The sequence below is a fragment of the Alternaria atra genome (assembly GCF_907166805.1).
Source record: "Alternaria atra isolate CS162 genome assembly, contig: 23, whole genome shotgun sequence".
Lineage (NCBI taxonomy): Eukaryota > Fungi > Ascomycota > Dothideomycetes > Pleosporales > Pleosporaceae > Alternaria > Alternaria atra.
In genome coordinates, this window is record NW_025091321.1 from 1,153,521 (window position 1) to 1,171,196 (window position 17,676).

A 17,676-nucleotide genomic window follows, 5' to 3' on the forward strand; every position below is an offset into this window, starting at 1 on the left:
CGCCGCAGTCACGCAGTGACACATTTGAAGGATATTGCCGCGATCGTGACCAAATAGTCCTTGTCGCAAGTAGTTGAGGCAAGGTAGAAGTAACTTTGAAGTAGACGGTACCAGTGTTGCGTTGGCTCTGGAAAGCTTCCCTGTGCATCGAGTCCAGATGATGTACATGGTCGCACCTGCAAGAGCGTAATTCTCAACAATGACGCGCTAGGTAAGTATGGTCGTGCAATTGCGGATGTGACATTTCCTCGAGGGCCTTCTCGAGTCTCTACTTCAGACAGTAGGCGACGAAAGCCCTGCTCTCAGCCGTTATCCAGCCGTCATTGGGGCTGCGCACGAGCCTAGGGATAGCGTTGCACCTTAGTTTTTCCTGCGGAAAAAAAAAGAATGCTGTAGTCCAGTGGAGAGAGGTAATAGCATATTTTAGAGTAGTCTAGCGATGCGTGTGGTGCTTGTTTCTCGCTTCGCTGAGCCAAACACGGCGGACATCACGAGGAACGGGATTCGCGAGCTTTCTGTAAAAAACCTCACCTCCAACAGAAGTCCGCGGACAGTTCAGGGTTTTGAGTTGTGGTGGCAAGCTTATTCTCCCAGAAAGGCAAGTTGGAACGACGAAATAGGAAGCAATGCCCAGACCAGACTAAGCTCTCACGGATAGCGGCCCACGAGGCTAGCTTTGAGTGAATTAACGTACTGAATTCGACCGAGGCTATGGGTAGTGGTATAGATCTGGTCCAAACAGCACCTGGTAAATGTGACAGGAGATGCTAAATATGTTGATTGAGAGCAAACGACAAGAATAAAGAAACCACAGACTGCGCCAATATCCACGTAAGACGTACAGTCGTTCGGAAGTGCAACTGCATCCCCCCAACATTGCGTGCCCACATCATATCTTCTCACTCTTGCTACACTGTCGCATGCGAAATCGCATACCATGCATCTGCGTATTGCTCGTTGAGCGACACCGTGATTACTTTTGCCATTATGTGGGTATCCATATCCAGTTACTAATGCGCCTTCCGAGTAGTGACCTGCTACCGTTTGGGTAGAGTAAGTGTGTATTAGGTTTAGCCGAGCTTCTGATCCTGGGGGTAGTGGCCACCAGGATGGCGGGGCATGCCTTGCTGCGCCATGGGATACTGGTTTGACTGCTGCTGCTGTTGTTGGAGGTAGCTCTGGTAGTGCAGGGCAGCCTCGGGCGTCATGTAGGCTTGGGGCATGGCTTGGTTGTTGGGCGGCATTCCGCGTGGCTGGCCAGGCGGCACTTGGGCGTGGTTGTCCTCTGGCGATTCGACAGTGTCGTTGTCGACGCCATTCGCGTCGCCGCTTGATGGCTCGGGGGCGTTGAGACAGGCCTGTAGGGATGTTAGTAATGCGATGCGATGCGATGCAACAGGTGAGATGGTGGTTGCAGCGTACCTGGATGAGGTTCTTGCCCTCTGGCTTGGTGACTAGCGGTTGCAGCTTGGGTGTGGTGAAGGTGTAGACAAGACCAGTCTCGGAGACGACGAGCAGCAGCACTTGGGTGCCAGTCAAGACAGACAATTCGTAGGCCTGGGAATGAGATGGTTAGCGGAGCGCTCGGTGCAGGCAACGGTTTCATGCGACGCGAGAGGAAATGCACCACGATGCGCGCGAAGAGACAACTAACATACCTTCTTCATGATACCAGCCTTGCGCTTGGAGAAGGTGATGTGCCGACGCGACTTGTCTTGGATGAACTTGATCTCAATCTTTCTTCGCTCACGGCCGGGCTTGTCATCATCATCATCGTCGTCGTCGGCGGCAGCGCGCGCACGCTTGACGCCACGGTTCTCCATGCCCATGGTGCCATTGCCGTCGTCGTGGACAGACGGCGACGCGTTCTGGTCGTGCTCGGTGATTTCGCTGGCCATGGTGGTGAGTCGCGACAAAGATTGGTTACCCGCAGTGTTTGGGGGACGAAGGGCCCTAAGCTGTGTTGGGCCGAGTGTGGGGAGCTGGCAGGCGTTCTTGCGTGGTTTGGGCAGACGCGCAAAATGTTACAGAAGGAACTGCAGACAGCTTGAGTTGGGTTAGACTCTTAGAACGACCTCATACGGAAAAGGAAGCGCGGCCTGTTAAAAGATCGGGGCTGGTCCCTTTGTGATGGCGCAGCAGGAATGCAAGGAAAAGGTGCGCGGGGGAGGAAACGCTTGGTCGCACTGTGCTCGGTGGAAGGCACTAAATTACTCGGGGGCCCGTGCAGCACCAGTGGCTGGGGGGTGCTTGTGGAAGGGCTTGGTGCCGGGGAGCGTGACCTCGCGACAGATTGTGGGCTGGGGGCGAAATGGGTACGTACCTGGGAGAGAGAGCGTCTTTGCACTCAGGCGCTGACAGTGCGGCGTGCTTTGTTTTCGCGCGCCGTTGGGGTGGGTAGCAAAAAGACAGGTCGAGTGGTTTCCTGAACCCTGAGCTTGTGGAGCTTGGCGGGCACGCAGGGACAGACGGAGTGGTGCAGCTGTGTTATAGCCCGAGAGCTGTCTGAGGAAGGAAAGGGACGAACGGTATTGGGAATGAAACGGCGGGAGTGGTCAAGTATTTCTCTCGACGGCTGCTTTGGCTGCTTTGGTGCGGGCAGGCCCTCAACTATCCACACAACTGGGGGCGGATGCGCTTGAGCTCGACCCTGGTCACAGCTCTGAGTCGCAGATCGACAATTGTTGCCCTGGACAGTAGCCTTGGACTGCGGTTTCGCGCCACGCATGAAGTGACAATCTACATGGCAATACCACCGTCGTGCTGATACCGACTTTGACCCCTTCACACTAGACTTTGACCTGTCAGGTCGCTTTTGGAGATGAACAGCAGCGGCCTTTCCACATGAAAAGTGCGCCGTCCATCTCAAGCCGAGGGCTGCGCTAGAGGCAGCTGAGCAGAGCCCGGTTTTTTCCATCCTTCTGATTCGTGGAAAGACTGCGCTAGTCCCGCTCAAGTCAGATTGACGGTCAACTGGTGAATGTCGCTTGTCCACTCTCCGGGCTTACAGACCATGGCAAGACATACTGCACTGCACTGGTGTGGACTAGCATGCTGCATGCTCGAATCGCCTTTGCCAGTACCGCATATCCCATTTTCCATCTTGTTGTTGGTGTAGGGAGACGTGCACTTTGCATGCCGCCTTCATGATAGGAGTGGGTCGCCGTGGGCGTGGAAGCCGCGGCTGCACCTAGGCAAGACCAGGCAAGCACCAGGCAAGCACCACCCTTACGCACCTTCCCCGTTTGATCTCGCTTCGCTTGCAGCGACGGTCTAGCCTGCTCCCTTCTTCCTGCGCGTCTGCACTGTTGGTGGCGCCTGCTCTGAGGCAGCAGCTCGGTGTTCAACACCATCGCGTCTCGTGACAGCCATGATGCCGCGGCTCCACTACCTACCCTCTCGTCCCATGTAACCACAACTCACTCTGATCAAAACTTCGTCGTCGCAGTCTCCTCACACTGTGCTCCACCCTCTGTGGCTCAACCGACGTCGCAGCGCCAAAACATCGACCCATCATGCTTGTTTCGTCTGTGATTGGCCGCCCACAATGCTCCAACACTACTGAAACCACCCACGCATCGCCGTGGTCCAACTGCGACGCGCCCTCGCAGTGCTTCTTAATGCTCATAGTCCCCGTGTCCCCGAATGCCATGCATTTTCCGCGCGAGCGCTGGTCTTGCTACGTTCTCTTTACTTCGCTACTTTCTATCTAATAATTCGCGTTGACTCGCCTTGATCGACGCAGTTCACAAGAGTACGCCGGACGGCTCCGCTGCGCTCGACTTACATTCTTTGCTACAATCCTTCTTTTTTTTCGCTTCAGTCTCTTCCGTCAAGTCGCAATACCGCCAAGATGCCGACCAAGTTGATGATGGCCTTTGTGGGCATGGATTTCCTCTTTGCCGGATGTGGAGGACTGTTGCTGGGCTTCTCCCTCATATCCGAGCAATCGATGCGCGCCACTCCGACCGTAGACAACGTGACGCAGAACCTGCTGCTCGGCCAGTGTCCCTTGACAGGTACGACATCTACAAATGGGCGATGAGAAAGTGTCGAAGGAATCGATATTCTGGCACTATTGTGGCGACACATTGTCCCACGCATCGCCCATGAACATGCATTCTCAAGACACAATAACTAACAGTTCCTCCAGCTGGCGTAGTCAATGCAATCTTCGTCTTTGTCACTTTCCTACTATCTCTTCCAGCGCTGTTCCTCCCAACAAACCGAGGCTGGCTCCGCACTCAGGGCTGGCTAGTAGTCATCTGCGCAACCTTCACGCTTGGCCTAGGTATCGCTATCTGGGTCGAGACACTGCAAACCCGCACGAACCTCAGCGTACTTTGGGGACGTGAGACGCCGCTTATTCAAAGTCTTCTGCAACAAAAGGTAAATTCTTCTTACGATTGGCGTCAGCACTAGGACCGCACATCCCTACACGACCCTGTGGGGATGCCTAGAAGTCATGCAGGAATACATCATGATCTACAGGCAGAGGCTGACGAAACATAGTTTGACTGCTGCGGTTATGTCAACTCGACCACACCTCCATTCGTACAGGATAGCACATGCCAAAACACCCTAGTCGCCGCTCAGAAGGGAGGATGCATTGGCAAATTCTCCTCCTTCGCCAACACGTATTTGGACCGAGTGTTTACTGCCGCCTTCGGTATCGTCGGCATCGACATGATCCTGGTGCTCTGTGTCGCCATGGTCCTCAAGTACCGCATGGAACAGGAGCGCTACAGGCACATTGATGAGAAGAACGGACTGGGTGGACTATAGTCGATGAAGAATTTATGAGAAAGAAGAGGGTTTTGGAAGAGCCGGCACAGCAAAATCAAGGAACGTACATGTCCAATCGAACGACTCTTTCTTTCCCTCCATAGTCTACAGCTGGTGATGTGGAAGTAATGACGGAGGTCTCAGCAGCGCTGATACTCCATACGATAAGCTTTCTTGATCTTTCATTCGGCTTCGCATCATTTCTGCACTTAGCGTTCTTATGTATATAGATCTGGATACCACTCCGTTAATATAGTTTCGCGACTTTTGGCTCGCATGGGATTGTATATGAATTATAGACTTCACATGGCTACCGGATCTATACCTGATGATTCTTGCGCGATCCTTTTCACCTTCCTAGAAACTCAGAAACAGCTGTTCCCAACAACTGACCATCACCCGATCAACCTCATCTCAAAACATGTCCAAATCAAACGCCAAACCAGCCAAGCTTCACTACATCTGTCACTTTGCACCACTATTCCCACTTTTCGCCGTTCCCTCACTGGCAACAACGCTAAACCTCTTTTCACCTTGCTACATTACTTTTAACAAGGACCATCCCGCATGCCGCCAAACCGTTCATCGGCAAACGGCAACCTAGTTCAAACGCGGAAACTGCTATCCGAAATACAACGGCAGCCTCCAGGGCTGATACCCAATACCAAGGAACCCGAACGCACTGGCATGCAAGAGACATGGTAGTAAGCACCTGCAGACGGCAGATAAGCTGGCTAGGCCTAGGGTGGTTTACCCACCGGTATATTTAAAAAAGACACAGGCGGGTTTGCATGGGGGCCGAAATGTTGTGTGCGGTGTTTAAGTTACTATAGGGACGATGCATCTATGCAAGACTAGATGCGCAAATCGCGGTATTATGTCTGTCAGATATTCCAACTCAGACATCGAATCCCAGCCTACGCGCGTGCAGGCTACATAATGTCCGATGCTCCGAAATGGTTTGTTGCCTCACACGAGCCCAGCTGACTGGCGCGACATGCGAGCCGAGGCGTTCAGCCCAAAACAACGCTGATTCGCACTTGCATCACACCGCCTCAGATAGCGAGTCAGCAACCTGTGTGCGCCACAGCTTCATGCTAATCAATCATCTCCCATCTACCCTCGCAAGCTGCAAGCGTATCCGTGCCGCAAGCCCGCTTGTAATCTATCGCTGTATTGCATCTCTACACGTAGTGTTTACAACGTCTCCTGGCTCAGCAGTCCCGCTCTTCGTCAACTCTGTCCCCCGAAAGTCACTCACGGCACGCACGTTCGCACGTACAGTAGTTATATGAGTAAGCCGCTTCCATCGCCTTAGCTCGCTGGCTCGCTCGCATCGATGCCCTGCAATGCAATGTGACAGGAGGAGATGAACTCACTTGTGGGCCGTGACCGAGCCTCTGCAGACATCAGCTGGATCGAAAAGAGCTACCCGCAAGATTTTTCGTCTCTTCTAGACCCTTGTCGCTAGCCGCTAGTTTTCGAAGGATTGTAGAGTGCTGCGCGTGAAATTGGAACATTCGGACTTGGTCTGATATTTTCTGCGAGGCGACGCGGTAGAGTGGAGAGCGGGTTTTGCGTTCTCCTGTAGATCCCCCCTAATGGCTGTAGCGGGAAGGTATGCCAAGTGCTGTGCCAACGTTGATGCAAATTTCAGGGGGTCACGAAAACATGAGATTGCGTGGGGATGCGACGTGTTGGTTGAAACTTTTCACAATAGCAGGTAGAGGGATGACATACATGTGATGGTTGAATATCCGTACGTCGGATTACTATTGTATGGTCTACGTATATAACTCGTCAGCATTTGTAAAACCTTCTTGGAGTCTTTGGAGAATTGGCGAGGTCTGACTACACGTCGTCCTCTACATCGAATATGCCGCGTAATGGTGCTGGCAAAGAGCTCTTCGACCCTTTCTTGAAGAACTTATTAATTTTGTGCTGTGTATTTTCTTCATCATCGTCTCCAAACACGTTGTGCGCCTTCCTTCCGCCTATCCGCACGGCGTGCTCAAGTCGTGCGCGTAGTCTCTCTATAGAATCCTTCGCGTCCATAATGGTCAGATCTACCGCAGCGCCAGCTTCAACAATAGAGTTACCCAGTAGCTGGAACTGTCGAGCAAGTGCATCCACCTGGTTGTTGAAGTCTTTCACCTCAGATGACGCAGATACTGGAGCTCTGACAGGAGATGAGCCCGCTTCTGAAGTTGCTAGACTTGATAGGGGCTGGTATGGGACGTCCAATAAACCAGGTCCAACAGCGATGTCAAGAAGGGCCAAACGTGCAGCGAGGTGATCGTAGTCGGTGTCCTTGTTTATTCGGAAACTTGGTGAGTTTTTGATATGTTTGTGGATGTTATCAGACACTTTAGGGTCCACAAGTGGTACGTCGACTGGAGCTGGGTAAACCAGAAACGCGAGGGCCAGATGACGTTGCAAATATGCCGTCAATGGCGACGTCGTTGGAAAAGAACGAATCAAATTTTTTTGGAGCAAAGGATCTGTCACTTTTCCAAGGAGTTGAGGGACAACATCGCTGAGCTGTGAAGATATTAGAGTCTTAACGTCGTGTCGTAGTGGAGGGCTCCCTACAGCGGAGGTCAGCTTATGATTGTCAGCAAAGCTGCATACAATAGCTTCCATAGCGCCCTGTATGGTGTGTAGTATTACAGCGTCTGCAATAACTCGGTCATCCAGGCACACGTGGCAGAGTAGGTACAGCGCACGACTTCGAGCTTTTGAACGCAAGCTGTAAAGGGTCAGTAAAGCACTTCACCCCTACATAGTATGCCTACCATGGGGCTACTCGCTCAAGTAGCCTGGCGATAGAGATCAATGGCGGAGGAAGCGAGACTCTGGTTTCGGATCGTGCCACAGAGACCGGAATAAGTCTGGACTGCGCCTCAAGTTGTGTCATATCGGCGCCTATCGCCCTGAACAATGCTTCTAGTCTCTTGCAGTCGAGTAACGCGCGGAGATGCTCGTTATGTTTCTCAGACTGCATGAGGTCAAATACTGCCACGAGTCGAGGTTTAATGTGACCTTACCTCTAAGATTTCGATATATCTCCAACTAAGCGCCTCATTCCGACTTGAGGAAACTGAAGATCTTAGCAGGGAGACATGTGACAGTTATGTATTACAAACTTTGGTCAATCATCCAAGAAGCCATTTCTCGAGGTAGCTCTTGGAAACGAAATATCTGTTGTGCGAAGCCGGTTATAAAAGCTTGATCTCGAGCATGAGAGTCTTGAGCATATTAGCAACAGACACTTCACAACAGTGTGGAGACTCTACCTTCGAAGTTCGATACCCACCGATGGTTGGGCAGACTGCTGATGGGGAATCTGGGCCGCACCTGTATCGAGTCCGAGTTGTCGTGGAAGAAATGGAAAGTGCTTTCCAGCTGCGTAGCGTTCGTTCTTTGCATAGCCTGAAAGAGGCGGTGCGCCTTCGCCGGATCATCATCATCACCATCATCCACGACTTGGCCAAGTGTCTCTTCGTTGATCGTAATAGTTGTATTCACGGGTTCCTCAAGAGACCTCTCTAGAGCAGCCTTGTGTTCCTGAATTTGTCGCTCTGTTTCCAAGTTCTTCTGGGCTGTTCGTACGAGTGTGTTGAAGTTGATCTTGTCGTCTCTCGCCTTCTTGGTAGGTTTGCGTAACCCATCTACTTGATCTTCGGATGTGCGCTTTGAACGAGTAGTTGTCATGGTAGTGATGGTCTTGACTTTGGCAGTGGAGATACCGAAGTCTAGGTCTGGGAGCGAATCATCGTCGGAGTCGGAATTGAGCACTACCTGCTGCCCATTGGATTCGATGCGCCTGCTTGTGCCCGAGTTTGCGGATGTCTGAGAGGGGTTGAAGGGCGGCGCATCGGCACTTGCAGCTCTTATTGTGGAAGGCGCGGTTGTCGACACGGAAGGGTGTGACGAGGAAAGCGGGGTATGGAGGGCATGTGAATTTGTATCCTGTGGCCCTGCAGAGGAGCCCGGAGAGTTGGACTGACGGGCAGGCGCATTGCTTGCATCTAGGTATTGGCACTTGTTAGCCTGAGGCAGCAAATTAGGTGGGGAGCATGTACGTCTCTGGGGCAGAGTGGTATACGAACTAGCAACACTCGGGGAGTTTGTTGGGATGGGAGAGAAGAAGTCTCGGATACTTTTCTTCTGGGGGTTCATGGCGGGAAATAATAGAGGGGTTGTGATGTTGATGAGTGGGGGTGGTGCAACCTTGCAACGACGCGTGAGGCGTCTCGAAGCCGGATGCCGGACATAATTCGCAGCACGCTGTCACGTGGCGGGCGACGACTTCACCCGGAGCTAGAAATCTGGGCGCAATCCACCGTAACGCCAACGCCTGGCTACACATGGGCTAGATTCATTTGCCCTTGACGACATGCATCGGAATGCGAGTTCGCCGGCATCCGTATGTCGCTGGAAGCAGGCCATTTCTACACTGCAGCATATCCGTCGCCGCATCCGAGCTATGCCGCCCTCGCTGAGTGGTGACGTTCTGTTTCAACGGTTTCGCATTGCCCTCTTTACGCTGGGCTGTGTCAGATGTGAGATGCAAAGTCCTGCATCGTTGGACATGTTATTAAACGCATGGATACGGCTCTAGAAGCTTAATTAATCCGAGTGCCAGCTGTCTAAAGTCACTTGCACGAAGCACGGAACTCGAGGATCTCCCGGCTACGACACGTACAGCGGAGTCGAGGGACGAGTGAGGGCTGAAATGACGCTCCACCCTGGCTGGCTGCTTAGAAGGCTGCTGACTGAAGCCCGCGGATGCTCCGCTATGATTAGTCCCCGGACTGTCCCAAGCTGACATGGCTGAGGCACACTGTCGCAGAGTCTAGAGAGTTTGGTTGATGCTGTTGCCCAGACAGACTGAGATGGCGATGTGCGCTCTATCTACTCTCTCTGTCTTGTTCGGTCCAGGCCACGCGTCGCCAACGCGATTGACAGAAATAAATCCTCCTGTGTTGGTGCGCTAAATGATCGGATCGCACTGCGGGCCTGCAAGGGGAACTAGTCTCGCATCTTGTTAAGACCGTAGCGTCCGGCCGAGGGAGTGGGAGGCGTGTGCTTCCCGCGCCGATGCTGTAAGCACATGGGAAGCAACTAAAGCCCAGCAATGCATCAATCAATCATCAGGGTCTGCGACGTACTTCGCCGCTCCGCTGTCTTCCCCTCGTGCTGATTTTCCATGGGCCTGCACTTTGACGACCTTGCACCATCTAATCCGACCGTCGCATAATCCGACTGTCGCTCTGCCCCCAACGTCGAGTTTGGTGTTCGCAACCGCTGTTTCTCGTCCGGCATCTTTTAATATCCGAATACAACACGGCCGCCCATCTGTTCTCACCCTCCGCGACGACCACAACACCACCACCCCGACCCTCGACCACGACCCGGTACTATATGCACTGCACCTCTCGTCACGTGCCAGCGTCCTCCGCGAACGAATTGGCCTGCATCGCAGTGTAGAGCCTTTCCGGCTCAGGCCGTCGCCGCCCTCCTCCTTCCAGCGCCGCAGCATCCCCGACGACAAGCACCATGACGCTGCAACCCTACATGGAGCCCAACGAGACCGAGGTGTCACATCCGCAGAAGCGCATACGTTGTGAGTGACGCCCATCCGCTGACAGAACAGAGAGTACAGTGTTGAGAGCATGCGCTGACGGGATACGTAGGGGCAACACATCGCGCAACAGGCATCAAAGCGGCAAACAAGCGACACTCTCTCAAGGAACGCCTCCACAGGCGCATAGGCTCAGGCGGAGAGAAGCGAGACTCGTTAGGCAAAGAAGGCGGACTTCCGACCGACCCTTCTCCTGAGAGCTCAGATGCAGGCGCCGAAGAGGGAGACGCAGGCCGGAGGGTCTACTTCAATGTCCCCCTGCCTCAAACAGAACGCGACGAAGAAGGCCACCCTCTCGCACAGTACGCCCGCAACAAGATAAGAACCGCCAAATACACGCCGCTCAGCTTCATACCGAAGAACTTGTGGTTCCAATTCCACAACATCGCCAACGTCTACTTCCTGTTCATTATTATACTGGGCGTGCGTACCCTTCCGACTCCTCCGACACATCCGTCAACTGACTGATTTCTCCAGATTTTCTCCATTTTCGGTGCTAGTAACCCGGCCCTTAACGCCGTACCGCTCATCGTCATTCTCGTCGTAACGGCTATCAAGGATGCAGTAGAAGATTGGCGGAGAACCGTCCTCGACAACGAGCTCAACAACGCCCCCGTCCACCGACTAGTCGACTTTAACAACGTAAACACGGCCGAAGACACGGTATCACTATGGCGGAAGATCAAGAAGGCCACCTCCAAGAGCATAGTCACAACATGGCGGCTGATGAAGAACTCCAAGAGCAAAAAGGGCGCAAAGGGCAAAGGAGGTGATGACGCCGGCATCGACGGCTCGCGCCCCTCGCACGAAACCCGAAGAGCGTCCATCGTCTCACGCAGAGAATCGTACTTTGGCAACGAGAACGACATCCAGATGACACCCGTGCCTTCGCCGCTACCAGGCCAATCCCCTACGCAATCCCCACCACTGACCCATGGACCCGGTGAAGGAGACAAGATTCGCGGCGCTGACGCCAACCCTGGCATACAAAAGAAGTTCTGGGGAAGCGTATTGAACCCCTACAAGACTGCCCCGGAAAAGGCACGCTTCAAGAAAGATGCATGGAAGAACGTCCAGGTCGGCGATTTTGTGCGCCTCTACAACGACGAGGAGATCCCCGCCGACGTAATTGTGCTTTCCACCTCTTCCGACGACGGTGCATGCTATGTTGAGACGAAGAATCTGGACGGCGAGACAAACCTAAAGGTGCGCAACGCACTGCACGCCACGCGAGATGTGCGACACGCTCGACACTGCGAACGTGCCGAATTCGTTATTGAGAGCGAAGGCGCCCACTCGAACTTGTACTCGTATAGTGCGGCCATCAGGTGGCAGCAGCACAACGCAAAGGATTCCGAAGCGCCGGCGTACGAAATGGTCGAACCCATCTCCATCAACAACCTCATCCTCCGTGGCTGTCAACTGCGAAACACTGAGTGGGTATTGGGCGTCGTCGTCTTCACCGGAGAAGAGACAAAGATTATGATCAACTCCGGAATCACGCCCAGCAAGCGAGCCAGGATCTCCAAGGAACTTAATTGGAACGTTGTATACAATTTCTTCATCTTGGCCGCCATGTGTCTGGTCTCTGGAATCGTGCTTGGAGTAACTTGGGCCCGGGACGACACCACTCATTCATTCTTCGAATATGGTTCCTATGGAGGTGCTCCTGCTACAGACGGTGTAATTGCCTTCTGGGCTGCCGTCATTCTGTTTCAGAATTTGGTTCCCATTTCGCTTTACATCACCTTGGAAATCATACGTACGCTGCAGGCCCTCTTTATCTACAGCGACATACATATGTACTACGCAAAGCTGGATTACCCTTGCACCCCCAAGTCCTGGAACATCTCAGACGATGTGGGCCAGATCGAATACATCTTTTCAGACAAGACAGGAACACTCACCCAAAACGTCATGGAGTTCAAAAAGGCGACTATTAACGGTGTTCCCTACGGAGAAGCTTACACGGAGGCTCAAGCAGGCATGCAGCGCAGACAAGGTATCAACGTCGAAGTTGAGGGCGCAAAAGCTCGCGAGCAGATTGCACGCGACCGAGTGCGGATGCTCGAGGGAATTCGCAAGATGCATGACAACCCCTATTTGTGGGATGAGGATCTGACATTCATTGCTCCGGACTACGTCGACGACCTACGCGGAGAATCTGGCATGGAACAGAAGAGAGCCAACGAGGAGTTTATGATTGCTTTGGCCCTCTGTCATACTGTTGTTACCGAACGCACCCCGGGCGACCCACCAAAGATCGAGTTCAAAGCTCAATCGCCCGACGAAGCTGCACTTGTCGCTACTGCCCGTGACGTTGGTTTCACATTCGTGGGTCGTGAAGATGATCGTCTCGTCGTCAATGTTTTGGGACAAGAGCGCAAATACCAAGTCCTCAATACTCTCGAATTCAACTCTAGCAGGAAGCGAATGAGTGCGATCATTAGGATGCCCGACAACAGAATTGTCCTCTTCTGCAAGGGAGCCGACAGTATGATCTACTCCAGGTTGATTCCCAATGAGCAACGACAACTCCGTGCCGACACTGGTGAGCACCTAGAGATGTTTGCACGGGAAGGACTCCGAACACTGTGCATTGCCCAAAGAGAGATCTCTGAAGAGGAATACCAAGAGTGGAACAGGGACTATGATATCGCTGCCAACGCTATTCAGGGACGTGAAGACAAGTTGGAGGAGGTATCTGATCGCATTGAAAACCACTTGTGGTTGATCGGAGGAACCGCCATCGAAGACCGACTTCAAGACGGTGTGCCAGAGTCGATTTCTCTTCTTGGCCAGGCCGGTATCAAGTTGTGGGTTCTGACAGGTGACAAAGTCGAGACGGCCATCAACATTGGCTTCTCTTGCAACCTGCTCGACAATGACATGGACCTCATTATCCTCAAAGTTACAGACGACAATATCGGTTCCATTGAAGCCCAGCTCGACGAGAAACTGAAAATCTTCGGCTTGGAAGGCTCTGAAGAAGAGCTGGCTGCCGCTCAAAACGATCACGAACCACCACCACCTACACATGCCATCATCATAGACGGAGATACTCTCAAGCTGGCCCTGGATGAGTCAGTAAAGAGGAAATTCCTTCTTCTCTGCAGGCGTTGTCGATCTGTCCTTTGCTGCCGTGTCAGTCCTAGTCAGAAGGCAGCCGTCGTCAACATGGTCAAGACCGGACTGGACTGTCTTACTCTTGCTATCGGAGATGGTGCCAACGACGTCGCTATGATCCAAGAGGCACACGTCGGTGTCGGCATTGCCGGTGTTGAGGGTCGCGCAGCCGTCATGTCTTCTGATTACGCCATTGGTCAATTCCGCTTCCTTACTCGCCTTGTGCTTGTTCACGGTCGATGGTCCTACCGTAGGCTCGCAGAAACGATTGCCAACTTTTTCTACAAGAACATCATCTGGACGTTTGCTCTCTTCTGGTACCAGATTTACACCAACTTCGACAGCCAGTATATCTTCGACTACACTTACATCATCTTCTTCAACTTGGCGTTTACGTCACTCCCTGTTATCGTCATGGGTGTTCTGGATCAGGATGTTGATGATAGAGTATCTCTGGCCGTCCCGCAGCTGTATCGACGTGGTATTGAGCGAAAGGAATGGAGCCAACCTAAATTCTGGTAAGTAAGATGGCCTCAGAGCGCATGACAGACATTAACAATCCTTAGGGCTTACATGGTTGACGGTATCTACCAATCCGCGGTCGCTTTCTTCTTCTTATACGAGATCTTCGCACCCGCAACTTTTGCGACCTCCAACGGATTAGACCTGGCCGAGTTCCGACGCATGGGTATCTACGCTGCAACTACAGCTGTTTGCGCGGCCAACATCTACGTTCTATACAACACATATCGCTGGGACTGGCTGATGGTTCTCATCGTCGTCATTAGTACCCTCTTCATCTGGTTCTGGACTGGAGTGTACACTTCTTTTACCTCAAGTGCTCAATTCTACAAGGCTGGTGCCGAAGCATACGGCACCCTCAATTTCTGGGCTTACGTTCTTTGCGCTACGATAGCGTGTTTGCTTCCGCGCTTCATCTTCAAAGTGGTGCAGAAGATGTACTTCCCTCTCGATGCGGACATTATCCGAGAGCAAGTGAAGCAAGGCAAATTCGATTACCTGAGAGACAATGACTCATACCTTCCTCCGCCGCCAGAGAAGGTGGCTGGTGAGCAAGATTCCAACCAGTCATTGGAAGCCGATGCTTCGAAGTACAAAGCCGCTAATGCTGATGCCATGGACGAAGACGTCCGACCCATCTACCCACCATCAGTCGCTCCGACCGCTACGACGCATAACCCAAGAAGCCAAAACGGCAGCAACAGCACCGATTACACTTTCCGCCGCTCTATGGAGGGCCTCCCACCCGCGCCCACCACGGAAACCCCTCTCAACCATCGTATGTCGACTGACTACCGAGTACGACCAAGCTTCGATCGCGCACGTATGTCTATGGACCGCGTGCGCCCTAGTTTCGAGCAAAGCAACGACTTTACCTCGGCAGCTATGCTGACACGACTTGAGTCGTCGCATAGCCGTAACAGCTTCCAAGGCCACAGGAATAGCTACCAATATAATTCTCCCAACACACAACCAGCAGTTATGAGCCGGTTACGCAATGCGATACGCAGAGCGACAATTACACGAGACGAGGCGCCAGAGCATCTTCGTCAGAATCAAGAAGATGTACCGGAAGTTCCGGCAGTACCCAAAAGCCCACCACGAAGTCCGCGAAGTCCGCCCAGATAGTACCTGAGGTGATGAGTAGTAGGAAGGGAGACGACTTGTTTGCATATTGTCTGTCCCTGTTTCCTCCTTTGACGAGCCTTTATGACTCCTTTTCTGTACATAACCCATCATATTTCTTTTAACTGTCACGTATCGCATTGCGCTAGCGATCTGACCATGTTCCTCATCCACATATCATTACCACCACCACTACTACGCTTTATTCCCTGTTTGCGGTTTTTTACCTCTCCATCAGAGATCAAGTAGGCGTTTTTCGTCTTGGCTTTCCCCGAAATGTATAGCTTGTGATTCCCTCTTTGAACTTTCCTTGTTTTTCTCTTAGTCTTTTTCTGCCTACACTGATGTCGGAGCCATGGGGGAGAGATTCAAAATGCTCAATTCTGAGATTGAAAGGTAGACGGGTGTTGATGAACATGGCTGTAGATATTTTAATGATGTGTGGCTGGCCTTCTCCTAGGCTAGTCTCGGCGTTGCACAATATCTCGGTATGAGCGGGTGATCTGTGTGATATGTAGTCGAGTTAAAACTGCCTCGTGACTCCCTTGCAGTGTGTACTTTAATACTATCCGAGCTTTTGCAGTCACTACATATCTCAAACTCATTCTTTCCCCACGTGGTTCTAGTTTGCCATGTTTACAGCCAATGCGCGCTAGCCTTTTCAGTCAGGGTCCATTTGGTACACCCCATATCTCACTCACACCCTTTACCTTGCAACATCGCCCGACGGGAAAGGCATTAATCACAACAAACACACCAGAACCAACTCAGTTTCATGCTGATTTCGTGGTAATACTCTCACAAAAGTACATAGGTAAGCACCTTTTTGTCACGCCGTTGCTTGCTGCCCGGCAATTTTTTGGTGGGACGACCACAAAGTGAAAGTGCGTCCCAAGTCACGGTTGAGTGCAAGTACTTTGCGTGAGAACACGGTAAGCTTTTTTTTTCCAACCAAAAGTTGGTAGAACACCGCTACTTTCACATTAATGCGACTGCAACCGCACACTTACACTCTCGACAGGTTCAAATATACTACTACATTCGTAGCAGGTGCGTTTCATTATTCCCTCAATTGCGGACATCAACATGGCTTCCATGCATCCCGATCGCGCGAAGAACTTGGGGTGTGCAATTGTGCCGTATGAGCGCGGCTTTCCAGTTAAAGGCCGGGCAAGATTTGACGGTACTCGCGTGCCGCGTCCGAACCCTCTCGAAGCTGATCGCAGCAAAGGACCCATAATTGAAGCACTAGATCCTCCGATACGGAAAGGCCCTCAACGACCCACCAACAAAGGGCTAGCGCGGCGCAATCTTGATGCAGAAAGATTAGAGAAAGCACGGCAGCTCGCCCTAACTATCCCGGCCTCCGGGACATCGAAGCGTGGAGGAAGATAGGGCAGAACTCTCCGCGGAGCCCGCATGCAGAACACGCGTTTGTATATCGGCAACTGCGTTTTGACCAGCGTCCCAGAGGTCTGGCATTCATGGAGTGGAAGAAAAGAGTATATCAAGAGATGGAGCAGTTGGGCTTAGAAGATGCACATACTGGGCCGCTCGTAAATAGGATGCCTGAGGGTAGTTCCAAAGAGGAGGCTACAGAAGAAATGACACAAGAGACGATGGAGACGGCGAATGACGAACGGAGACAGAGAGATTAGGAAGATGGTCGCGGACGATGGATTTGATATCGATATCTACGGTGACGAGGAGACAAGGAGGAAATATGGGCCATGGATCAGGAGTCGGATGTATCGAACATAATGTTTGTCATTTTGTCCCGCCCACGATGTTGCTTAGCCTTCTTCTTTTTGAGACTTTGCTATTCTTGTGTGACTTATTTTTTGTAGTTAGTATAGCTTAGGGAAAAGAGTTTAACACCACGAGGCCAGCGATTAGTGGGGCCGCAGTCATACGTCATGTGTACATCATAGCCATTCAGCGGTCTGGCATCAACGTAGATACCTTCATATTACCATTAACGCTATCTAAAGGGCTCATCAGCGATTGGAGAAGTTAGCTACAATAGTGTGTAGGCACCAACGCCGAAGCTCAGGGTAACGATGCGGTTACTCCATCACGATCCGGTGCAAACACAACCACAGTAAACGTCACGGCAAAGAACAATTGCCAGCATGTCCGATCAGCTGCATGATAGTCATATCGGACCCACATGATCGAAGGTGGATTTGCAGGAAGCGGCTCTAGGAGTCTCGGGATGTGCTTGTTGTGCATAAGGGCCCACTGATGAGTGTGGATGGGTAAATCCGGATCGTAGAGCCGCACTTTTAATGGCCTGCTGAAGCTTAGATCAACCCCAATTTCCCAAAAGAAACAGGGAATTTCTCCTTTCGTGTGTGATCGATTCGGGATGTCCAACTTTTTGGGCACGATAGCTATACCCCATTGGCGAAAAGAGAGAAAATCCCCCACCCCCTTTCGTTTCTCCTCTCTCTTGTGGCTGTGATCACCAC

General features: G+C 52.2%; 4 protein-coding genes across 4 annotated transcripts; 2 read left to right on the forward strand and 2 right to left on the reverse strand.

Moving 5' to 3' along the window:
* Positions 1–1,070: 1,070 nt before the first annotated feature.
* On the reverse strand, positions 1,071–1,898 carry ALTATR162_LOCUS3972 (uncharacterized protein; the record flags this gene model as incomplete). The annotated part of the gene is made up of 3 exons (XM_043311582.1): positions 1,071–1,358; positions 1,423–1,557; positions 1,659–1,898. 3 exons carry the CDS (start codon positions 1,896–1,898, stop codon positions 1,071–1,073), a joined length of 663 nt encoding a protein of 220 aa, XP_043167517.1.
* Positions 1,899–3,853: 1,955 nt separating this feature from the next.
* Positions 3,854–4,785, forward strand: ALTATR162_LOCUS3973 (uncharacterized protein; the record flags this gene model as incomplete). The annotated part of the gene is made up of 3 exons (XM_043311583.1): positions 3,854–4,019; positions 4,154–4,389; positions 4,513–4,785. 3 exons carry the CDS (start codon positions 3,854–3,856, stop codon positions 4,783–4,785), a joined length of 675 nt encoding a protein of 224 aa, XP_043167518.1.
* A 1,851-nt stretch (positions 4,786–6,636) lies between these two features.
* On the reverse strand, positions 6,637–8,967 carry ALTATR162_LOCUS3974 (uncharacterized protein; the record flags this gene model as incomplete). The annotated part of the gene is made up of 7 exons (XM_043311584.1): positions 6,637–7,326; positions 7,378–7,534; positions 7,581–7,783; positions 7,833–7,885; positions 7,932–8,033; positions 8,082–8,816; positions 8,871–8,967. The coding sequence occupies 7 exons, from the start codon at positions 8,965–8,967 to the stop codon at positions 6,637–6,639; spliced, it is 2,037 nt and encodes a 678-aa protein (XP_043167519.1).
* Positions 8,968–10,347: 1,380 nt separating this feature from the next.
* ALTATR162_LOCUS3975 (uncharacterized protein) lies at positions 10,348–15,208 on the forward strand (the record flags this gene model as incomplete). The annotated part of the gene is made up of 4 exons (XM_043311585.1): positions 10,348–10,414; positions 10,485–10,855; positions 10,910–14,076; positions 14,125–15,208. The coding sequence occupies 4 exons, from the start codon at positions 10,348–10,350 to the stop codon at positions 15,206–15,208; spliced, it is 4,689 nt and encodes a 1,562-aa protein (XP_043167520.1).
* Between the last annotated feature and the right edge of the window lie 2,468 nt (positions 15,209–17,676).